Here is an 11,313-nt window from a genome sequence, read left to right as displayed (position 1 = left end):
AAATAATAAAATATTAAAGATTTTAACAATATGTTAATTTTGGGAATATAGTTTAATTATAAAATAATTTATTTAAAAATAAATTGATAACAGTTTTAATCTGTTTATTTCCGTTAAATTTAAAATATTTTATTTTAAATTAAAATTTAAAATGAATTTCTATAATTTTATAATCGAAGAAAGTCGTATTTTATACGAAAATTTATATTTTTAAATAAAATATAAAGAAACTGAATATGTTTGACATTTTTAATATTTCTTATACTTTGTATAAGAATAAGATTATTTTAGGAACTGAATCATCTTAGTACTAAAATAATTATAATGTAACAACGATTTTCTTAGTAACGGCGAGTGAAAAGAAATTTTGTATATTTAACTTTATGTTAGATATAATATTAAATTTTTAATATGTAAAGTAAATTTTCAATTTATTTGATTTTATTTTGTTAGAACCATCTTAAAAAATTTTAAATAATATAAAATTTTATAGAAAACTAGTATCGTGAGAGAAAGGTGAAATAGATTTTTGAATAAAAAAGTGAAAAGAACATGAAATTTTAAATTTTATTAAGTTTATTTAATTAAAATTTGAAATATAATTTAATTAAATGCTTGTTGAAGAATGAGTCGGTGAGTTATAATTATTAATTAATAAATTTATTAAAATTTATTGTAATAAGAGTTAAAGCGAGTTTTAATTATATAAAAACTATTTAATGTTTAGTAATTATAGATCCGAACCCAAATGATCTAATTATGTTCAGAAATTGTATTAATAATATAATGTTCGAACCAGTTAATATTGCAAAATTATTGGATGAAATGTAATTAGAGGTGAAATGCTAATCGAATTTGGAGCTAGCTGATTCTCTCTGAAATGTATTTAGGTACAGATTTATATTAAAAACAAAATGTATAGCTCTATATTATAATATAATAATTTTTATAGTTATTATATTTTATTTAATAAACTGTGAATTTATTGTTTTATTATTTATTTTATTTTTTAAAATATTTAATAATTTATAAAATATTAAATTGAGACTATTAGGGTTAAGCTTTATAGTCAAAAGGGAAACAGCCCAGATTATTTAATAAGGTCTTAAAAAATATATTTAGTTAAAGATAGTTTAATTATTAACACAAATTAAAATATAAGCTTCAAAGCAGCTATTATCTAAGGAGTGCGTTAAAGCTCATTAGTATATATTTTTAAACATCTAAAATAATATAGACTAAATTATATAACCAAATTTGTAAAATAAATATTTTTTATATTTATTTAGTAAGAGAGCGTTTTATTTATTAAATATAGTTTATATTTAAATATAAACAAAAAATTATAAATGAAAGTGATAATGCCGATTTAAGTAATGTAATATTAGATAAGAATCTAATACCCCGATTGTTTATAGATTTCCTATTATATGAGTTAATCAAATAGGGTTAGTCGAAGTCTAAAAATAAATGTTTAGTTTATTTGATGAAAAATTAATAATAATATTTATTAATAATCTATATTAAATATATTAAAATTTTTATATTAAGTTTTTAATATTATTTTTTATAATATTAAATTATAAATACTTATTTTAATAAATTATTTAATTATATTCGTATTAAATCTGAAACAAGTGAATAGGTAGAAAATATACCGAGGGGATGAATAAATTTTTTTTAAGGAACTAGGCAAAATGATTCCGTAACTTTGGGATAAGGAATACTATATAGTGTAAAATACTAGGTTCAAACGACTGTTTATCAAAAACACAGGCTTTTGCAAAATTTAATGATGATGTATAAAAGCTGATGCCTGTCCAGTGCTAGTAAGTTAACAAAAAATATTAGTATTATATATTTTTATAAGCTCTAGTATAAACGACGGCTGTATTTTTTTAACGGTCCTAAGGTAGCGTAACCCCTTGCCGGGTAAGTTCCGGCCCGCATGAAAGGCGTAACGATTTGAACACTGTCTTAAAAAAAAATTCAATGAAATAATAATGTCTGTGAAGATACGGACTATTTACACAAGGACAGAAAGACCCTATGAAGCTTTACTATAGTTTATTAACGACAAGAGATATTAAATTATAAAGAATAAATGGTTTTTAAATATTAAATTTATTTAATATTTTTTGATATGTGAAATACCATTTGTTTAATATTAATTTTCTAATAATTAATAATATAAATATTTAATTATATGTCATTTTAAACTTGATAGTTTGACTGGGGCGGTCTCCTCCTAAATAGTAACGGAGGATAACAAAGGTTATTTGTTATTGTTTTTGATAACAATAAAAAATATTTAAAGATATTTAATAGCTTAATTGTTAAATTAACATATTATGCAGTAACGAAAGTTTGTCTTATAGACCCTATAAATTTTATATATGGATATTTTATAGATCTAAGGATAAAAGTTACTCTAGGGATAACAGGCTGATCTCTCCCAAGTGTTTAATGACGGGGAGGTTTGGCACCTCGATGTCGGCTTATCGCATCCTGAGGTTGAGAAGATCTCAAGGGTTGGTTTGTTCACCCATTAAAGCGGTACGTGAGCTGGGTTCAGAACGTCGCAAGACAGTTTGGTCCATATCCGGTGTAAATTAATAGAACATTGCGATAATTTTTTTCGGTACGGAAGGACTAAAAAAATTACATAAATTGTGTGACAGTTATTTTAAATATTTTTAAAGTATTTTGCTGTCAAGCTACATGTAAAAAGAATATAATTGCTGAAAGCATATAAGCAAGAATATTAATTTAAATATGTTCTAATACTTAATTGATTTAAGATGTTATTTATAATAAATAACTTTAAATATAAATATAAGCTTACATATCGTAAGGTATTTAACTTTATATTTATAAAATCGAGATTTTTAATACAAATTGTATTATTTTATAATTTTTATTGATATGCTGATATAGTTTAATTTTAAAACAGTTGTTTTGTAAACAGCTAAATAAGAGTTAAATTCTCTTTGTCAGCTTTTTAAATTAAAAATACAAATGTTATACAATATTAAAAAATTAAAAATACTTAAAAAATTTAATCTTAGAAATTTATATGGTTTTACTAATAAATTTAACTTTATGTTAAAATTGAAACATACTAATAGCAAAAAAGAATATTACAAATTACCTACTCACATTAAAATATTAAAAATTTTATACGATATTAAGATTAAAAAATTGAAATACTATTTTAAAAAATTTTTAGTTTTTAATTTATATAATTTTCTTAAAACTATTCAATTAAGATTAGATTTTATATTATTCAATTTTAATTTATGTACAACAATAAACCAAGCAAAGCAGTACATATCTCATAAACATATATTAATAAATAATAAAATAGCAAGAAGATCAAGCTATTGTGTAAAAAACAATGATATAATACATTTTAATGATATATTTTATAAAAATATAAAAAAAATTTTCATATATAATTATTTAATTCGTAATTTAAAATTTACTAATATAAAAAAAAATATTTACAAACTAAAATTATTAAATAATAAAACAATTAAAAAACTTTTTTTAAAATTAAATACCAACGATTATAACAGTATACTATGTACTAAACAATTAAAATTAAAAATTACAAATAATAGCCCTACAAACATAATATATAGTAAATATTTAAATAAATAAATTTTTACTTAATAATAATTATAATTATAAATAATACATATGTAATTTAATTAAAATATTAACCTTCCAAGTTAAAATTAAGGGTTAAAATCCCTTTATATGTAAGTATATATCTATTGCTTAGAGGTTATAGCAGTGAGCTCATAACTCACCATACAGTAGTTCGAATCTACTTAGATATAATTTTTATACTAATAATCACGGTACATATATCCAAAAGGTTAAGGAAAAAAATTGTGGATTTTTTATTTAAGAGTTCGATTCTCTTTATTTACCGAAATTTTTTATAAATGGAAATATGGTGAAAAGGAAGACACAATGGACTTTATACGGGTTTTAACTACATTAAACATTCTAAGAATTTAATTTTTTATATATTCTGCAGATTATTTACTGATCTCAACAGACTTTTCAGTTTTAAATATGATAAATTTAATTAAAAGTCGAAAATTGTTATAGAAAATCCATTTATTTGAGGGTTCGATTCCCTCTGTTTCCATATATTTTTATTTTATAACATAATAAGAAGTTATAGTTTAATTTGATTTAAAATATTACATTGTCGAAGTAAAGATGTGAGTTTAATTCTCATTAATTTCGTATTATTTATTAGCTTTAATAGTCTAAAGGTCAAGACGTTTTTTTTTCAAAAAAAAAATAGGAATTCGAGTTTCCTTTAAAGAATTATTTATATTATTTAAAGTAAGTGCCTGAGCGTTAAAAGGGATGGCTTGTAGATCCATTGATTATTCTTCATCAGTTAAAATCTGATCTTACTTAAATTTACAAAATATAGTGTAAAATAACATATTCGTTTTGGGGATGAAAGATGTTGGTTTAATTCCAATTATTTTGATAATTAATTATATAAATAAATTACCAAAAGAAAGGTATCTTAAACGGTAAAGAGCCAAATTGCTAATTTAGGTATGTTAAGGGTTCAAGTCCCTTTCTTTCTTTTATTTTAATAGAATTAACTGTATAGCTTAAGTTAGAGCAAATAAATGCAGGTTATTTTATCTCAGTTAAAATCTGAGTACAGTTTTAATTTTATTACAGATTACTAGCTTAATTTGGATAAAGTAATCGTTTTTTAATCGATTTAGTCCGGGTTCGACTCCCGGGTAATCTGACACATAAAAAATATAAAAACAATAATGTTAAACAATAATATAGCTTACTTTTTACTTTTTAAAATAAAATTTTATTTAAATATAAAACATAATCTAGTACATAATTTTAATATATTCATACATAAACACAATATAAATACTAAAATTATTTTTAATTATTTAAAAAAAATAAAAAATAATATATTTAACTTAAGAAATAAATTTAATTTTAATAAAAGTGGGCGTAATTTAATGCCTTTTAGAAAAAAAACTGGTAAATCTAGATTAGGTTCTTCCTCTTCTAGTATATTAAAAAAAGGTCTGTTGTGGGTAGGTATTAGAAATATAAAATTAAAAACACATAAATATTACAACAATTTATTAAAATCTGTTATAGTTAATAAAAAAAATATAATGGAAATTAAAACTATGGAACTAATAAAATTTATATATAATATAAATATTGTTAATATAGACAATACAAGCAATAAAATAGTTAGTAAATACTCAAACAATACTATAAATATGAGTGGTGTAAATAATTATGTTAACATTTTAAATAAAACTAATACAATCAATATGTTTTATTAAAAAAATAAATATTTAAAAAAAAATGATAATTTTTAAAATAAACTATAATAAAAAAATAGGTAAAAATAATACAGGTCATATAGTATTAAGACATAGAAAAAAAGGTAAAAAAACTTTATATATACCTATAGATTTAAATTATTTTAATCATATAAATAATAACAATTTTTCTATAAATCTATTAGGAGAAAAATCTAATAATACGTACAGAAATACCAAATTAATTTTGTGTATGATGACTAATGATAAAGGAGTTAAAGAATTTAGATATATATTAAAGCCAAATAAAAAATCTTATGGAAATTTCATAAAATTTTTCGATAAAGTTAATAAAAGTTTTGGTGACATAAATTGCTTAAATAGCTTTGATATAAACGATAAAATATATAATATAGAATTTAAACCTCTAATATACTCTAAAATATGTACATCAGCAGAATGTAGCTCTATACTTTTAAATAAAATTAAAAATTATATAAAAATAAAATTACCGTCTAATAAAAGAAAACAATTAAATAATAAATGTTATGCTATGTATGGTAATTCTGAAAAAATAATTACTAACATTACAAATAAAGCAGGTACTAAAATGTTACTTGGAAATAGACCAAAAGTTAGAGGATCAGCAATGAATGCATGTGATCACCCTCATGGGGGTGGGGAAGGTAAAGCCCCTATAGGTAAAAAATCTATATACTCATTTAAGGGTAAAAAAGTAAAAGGAGTTAAAACCGTTAAAATAAAAAATGATTGTTATAAATAAGTGGAAAAAAATATTTTTAGATAAAAACACATATTTAAAAAGAAAATATAAAAATTTAAATAAATATTTTATTTTTAAAACATATAATAAAAATTTAAGAATATCATCATTATTTAACAACACAACAATTAAAGTATATAACGGTATAAGGTTTATACCAATAAAAATTGACTCTCTAAAATTCGGATTAAAATGTAAATACATAATAAATAATGTCTAAAATTGTATCACCTATATTAATAAGATGTAAAAATGTGCCTAATTATGTAAATAATTTGCATATAAAATTAAATAAGAATAATAATTATTTAACTTATAATAAATTTTTTAGTATTATATTAAGTTTTATATATTTATTTAAACTTAAAATAACAAAATATAAAACATTTTCAAATAAATTAGTACACTTATATTGTAACTATTATGATTTTTATAATATACATATAGCATTAGTATTTTATAAATTAAAATTAAAACATTTAATACAAATAAATAAAAAATTATTAATTTTATCTAATTATTTAAATTATTTTATAAAATTTAATTTACATAAATTTGATTATTTTGTTTTACCGTTAATTAAAAAATTTAAATATAATAGTAAAAACATACATCATTTAATAACGTCAATAAAAAACTTTATAAAATTCAATAAAAATTTTAAAAAAAAAATAATAAATTTTATAAACTCTTTATTAAGGAATAATAAATTAAAAAAAAATAGTAAAGCTATACAAGGAATAAAATGTATTTATTCTGGTTGTTTATATAAAAACTCAAAAAGAAAATCTTTTAAGTACTCTAAAGGAAGTACTTCCACAACTTTTATAATGTATAATATTTTATATTCTAAAAAAACATTAAAAACAAATAGAGGTTTAATTGGTATAAAATTATGGGTATATAAATAATAATGTCTAATTTAACATTTCCTAGAACTGTAAAATATAATAATAACCATATGTATAAATTAAAAAATATAAAAAAACCATACAAATTAGACTATGGAGATTGGGGAATAGTAGCCGACGAAAGTAATACAATAACTCCCAACCAAATAGAATCTGCAAGATGTTGTATATCTAGAAATATAAAAAATTACGGTAAAATGTGGATAAAAATACTTCCTAATCATATAGTATCGAAAAAACCAAAAGACTCTAGAATGGGTGCAGGTAAAGGAAAAATTTTTAAATGGTTATTTATTTTAAAACCTGGTGACGTTATATTTGAGTCTACTTTAGTTCCTCTACCTATTATTATTAAAACATTTAAATTAGTTAGAAAAAAATTAAAAGTTAAAACAAAATTAATTATAAATAAAAATGCTTAATAAAATTATAATAAAAAAAGATAAAATAAACTCTATATGCTATTACTTAAAATATAAATTTAATAAAAAATATAAAAAAATACAAAAAATAAATAAATACTCCACAATTTATAACCCAAGAAAAGAAGCAAACATTTATGACAGTATAATAATACGTAAAAATAAATTTTATGTAAACAAATGATTATTAATATAAACACTGTATTTAATTTAGTGGATAATAGCGGTGTACAAAAATTACAAAATATAAATATACTAAATAAAGATTAAAAACTACTCCTGAATAATATGTCAGTATCAGTAGTAAAAAAAGGATCAAATTTAAAAACAAGAATTAAAAAATCTGACATAGTTAATGCTTTAATAGTCGGTACAAAATGTTGTAGTTTTTATAACAATAAAAACACTGTATCTAGTGATAATTCTACTGTTCTATTCAAACACGATAAAATGTGCTTTACTAAAATAAAAGGATTATATCTTCTATTGTTACGACTAAATTTTATCAATCTTAAATTCATTTAAAAAAGCAAATTTGTCTCCATCGTACTAATAACAACACATCTAGAAACAATTATACTACTTCAGTATTTATATAGTACTAAGATTCTAACGATTCTATGGTCCTACCAATTCTATTTATTTATTAAACCCTTTTTGAACAGCACCACTATTATTGTAACCACAAATGAATTATCGTGTCAACACCTTAAAACTTAAGTAATCATTTAACATGTAACCTTCCTCCCCAAGGGCACATTCTTTCAATCCATTTTTACGTTTATATTAACGTTAAATTGGAAACCAAACTTCCGATTAATGTTCAAAAATTATTTTAAATAAACCTACAATATATTTTAAATTAAACTATAAAGAATTAATTAAAATTACAAAAAAATTAAAATCTGGTTATTTAATTTTATCAACTCCATTTGGGCTATTAACAGATAAAAAAGCCATAATACATAAAACTGGAGGAGTAGTATTATGTTATGTAAAATAAAAATGATAGATAATAAAAATAAAATAACTTTAATAGTAGACAAATGTACTAATTTATTATACACTTCCATATATAATAAAAAATTAATTTTATCTATAAATAAATTTATTTATAGACTAATCAACACAAATAAAAAATTTTTAAATTTTATTTCCTTAAACAATAAATTTATATCTCAATTTAATAAAATTTTAATTAAAACTTTAAAATTTTTAAATAATTTATACTCTGTAAATATAGTAATTAACAGAATACATTATCGTAGCATATTACTAGGAAATAAATTAATAATAAAAACAGGAAATTTAAATAATATAATAATTTATATTCCTGATATAAAAAAATTAAATATACACTTATCTCAAAAAAACGATTTGATAAGTTTATCTTGTAAAAATGAAATTTATTTAACAAATCTATCTTCATTAATAAAAAATACAAAAAAAATAGACAAATGCACTGGTGTTGGTATGCATTATGATAATGAAAAAATAATATTCAAAAGAAAAATTATAAATGATACTGAAAATTAATAAAATAAATTCAATTTTAACAAATATATTATACACTAAACACTTTTATAATTTTAACGTTAACACAACTATATATAAAAAAAACGTTTTAAATTTTTTTTTACAAAAAAACCATTATTTTAAAACTTTTTTATATAACAGCTTGCAAAAAATAATAAAAAAAAGATTAAAACGTAAGTCAAAAAATAAAAAAAAATTACAAAAAATTATTTTAAACATAAATAGAACTTCACTAACCCTTAAAACTTCTAGAGTGCCTAGATACAGACTTATAACTGGTATAGGTTTAGGTAATAAATGGGTAGGTATAGGACAAAGTAAAAACAAATTATTTAAAGATTCTTATTTAGGGTCGTTAAATACAGCAAAAAAAAATATTTATAATTTAAATTTTAATTGTAACGATTATAAATATTTAAAATACAAAGGATGTAAATTTAGATATTTAAATATGTCTGAAAATAGAAATAATTTACAAATATATAATAATATTTCTAAATTATCTGGAAATAAAAAAATAAAATTAATTTCATATTCTTCTAAAACTCCTATAAACGTATTAAAATCTTTAATAAAATTTTAATGACAAATAATAATTGTAAACAAAAACATACTGAAAAACCTATTTATTTAATTTATTTCAATATAATAGGAATTTCTAGTTATAAATCAAAATTAATTTTAAATTTATGTAATGTTAATATTAATAAAAAACGTTCTAATTTAAATGAGTTGAGTTATGAATGTATGAATACTATTAATAAACACAATACATTTAATATAAATTTACTAAAAAAAAATTCTATTATAATGAACAGTAAAAGATTAAACATAATACAAAAAAATGAAAATAAAAACCATCAATGAAAAAAATCTGTAAAAACTGTGTTATAATAAAACGTGAAAAAAAATTAATTAATACTTGTAAATTCAGTAACCACAAACAAAGACAAAAATGAGTATAAAACAATTAAGTAATCAACAAAAATTTAAAACAAATTATGATTTAACAGTAGTTTGTGTATCTTTTAAACTAAATAATGTATTTATATCAGTTAGTAAATTTGTAAAATTTTTTGAAATTTTCCAATTTAATAATTTATTAAAATCTTATTCTTGCGGTATGTTTAATTTAAAAAATAAAAATAAAACTTCAATTAAAGCTTACAATTTAATATCACAACAATTAAATTCGTTATTAATTGAAAATGACATTAAAAAAATACATTTAATTTTTAAAAGTAGTCATAAAATAAACTACATGTTTATAAATATTCTGTTGAGCAAATTAGAAGATAACAAATTTATAAAAATTTCGAACATCTATTTCAAACTATCAGTACCGTCAAATGGGTGCAGATTACAAAAACACAAATTTTTATAAATAAAAATGACAACACTAAATCAAGCTATAAAAAGAAAAAAAATTAAAAAAAATAAAAAAACCATACTAAGCAACAAACCCCAAATAAAAGGACTTTTATTAAGTACAGTTATATTATCCCCTAAAAAACCAAACTCAGCTAAAAGAAAAGTAGCTTTAGTGAAATTAAAAAACGGTAAAAAAATAAAAGCATATATACCCGGAGAAAAATCTATTTTAAAAGACAATAATAAAATTTTAATAAGGGGCGGAAACACAAAAGATTTACCTGGAATTAACTATAAAGTCGTATTAGGGGTTTTTAACAATTATAGCTTAGAACAAAGACTAAATAAAAGATCTAAATATGGAGTAAAACTTCCAAAAAATTCTTAAAATATACCAATGGGAACTACAAAAAAAAACAAAAACTATATTAAAAATTTATTATTAAAGGTAGTATTAAAAAAAGGTAAAAACATTACTGCTAAAAATTTAATATTAAATTCTTCTATAAATATATCTAAAAATATTAAAAATTTTTATAAACTATTTGAAGATATAATTAAAAATTCAATATTTCCTTTTAAAATAATAAAAAATAAAAATAAATATGAGTACAAATATTATAAATATAGTCAATCAATATCTAATTCTATTATTAATATAGTTAATTCTTCTAGAAATAAAAATAAAAGAATATCATTTGATTTTTATTTTAAAAATGAAATTAACAAAATATTAGGAAATTTAAACAATGTTAATAATATAAGAAAAAACTTAACAAATTTAAGCAGTAATATAGATTTTGTCCCATTAACAATAAAAAAAAAATTAGATGAAAAATATATAGAAACAATTATATCTACAAAAAATAAAATACAAATAATGTACAAAAATATTAATAGATGTTATTATAAAAAAAATAATACTTTATATTTTAATAGCCATG

At 19.6% G+C, this 11,313-nt stretch overlaps 3 protein-coding genes across 3 annotated transcripts; all 3 read left to right on the top strand. All coding sequences in view use genetic code 11, as the record gives it.

The window, feature by feature from the left end:
* Positions 1 to 5,601: 5,601 nt before the first annotated feature.
* Positions 5,602 to 6,349, top strand: TOT_050000001 (Rpl2; the record flags this gene model as incomplete). The annotated part of the gene is made up of 2 exons (XM_013110166.1): positions 5,602 to 6,118; positions 6,150 to 6,349. The coding sequence occupies 2 exons, from the start codon at positions 5,602 to 5,604 to the stop codon at positions 6,347 to 6,349; spliced, it is 717 nt and encodes a 238-aa protein (XP_012965620.1).
* Positions 6,350 to 7,042: 693 nt separating this feature from the next.
* TOT_050000002 (50S ribosomal protein L16) lies at positions 7,043 to 7,732 on the top strand (the record flags this gene model as incomplete). Its single annotated transcript, XM_013110165.1, has 2 exons — positions 7,043 to 7,304; positions 7,677 to 7,732. The coding sequence occupies 2 exons, from the start codon at positions 7,043 to 7,045 to the stop codon at positions 7,730 to 7,732; spliced, it is 318 nt and encodes a 105-aa protein (XP_012965619.1).
* A 2,656-nt stretch (positions 7,733 to 10,388) lies between these two features.
* Positions 10,389 to 10,757, top strand: TOT_050000011 (Rps12; the record flags this gene model as incomplete). The annotated part of the gene is made up of 1 exon (XM_013110164.1): positions 10,389 to 10,757. One exon carries the CDS (start codon positions 10,389 to 10,391, stop codon positions 10,755 to 10,757), a length of 369 nt encoding a protein of 122 aa, XP_012965618.1.
* Between the last annotated feature and the right edge of the window lie 556 nt (positions 10,758 to 11,313).

The sequence above is a fragment of the Theileria orientalis genome (assembly GCF_000740895.1).
Source record: "Theileria orientalis strain Shintoku apicoplast DNA, partial genome".
Classification (NCBI taxonomy): domain Eukaryota; phylum Apicomplexa; class Aconoidasida; order Piroplasmida; family Theileriidae; genus Theileria; species Theileria orientalis.
Note: the sequence above shows the minus strand (reverse complement) of the source record. Positions and strands in the feature narration are given on the sequence as shown.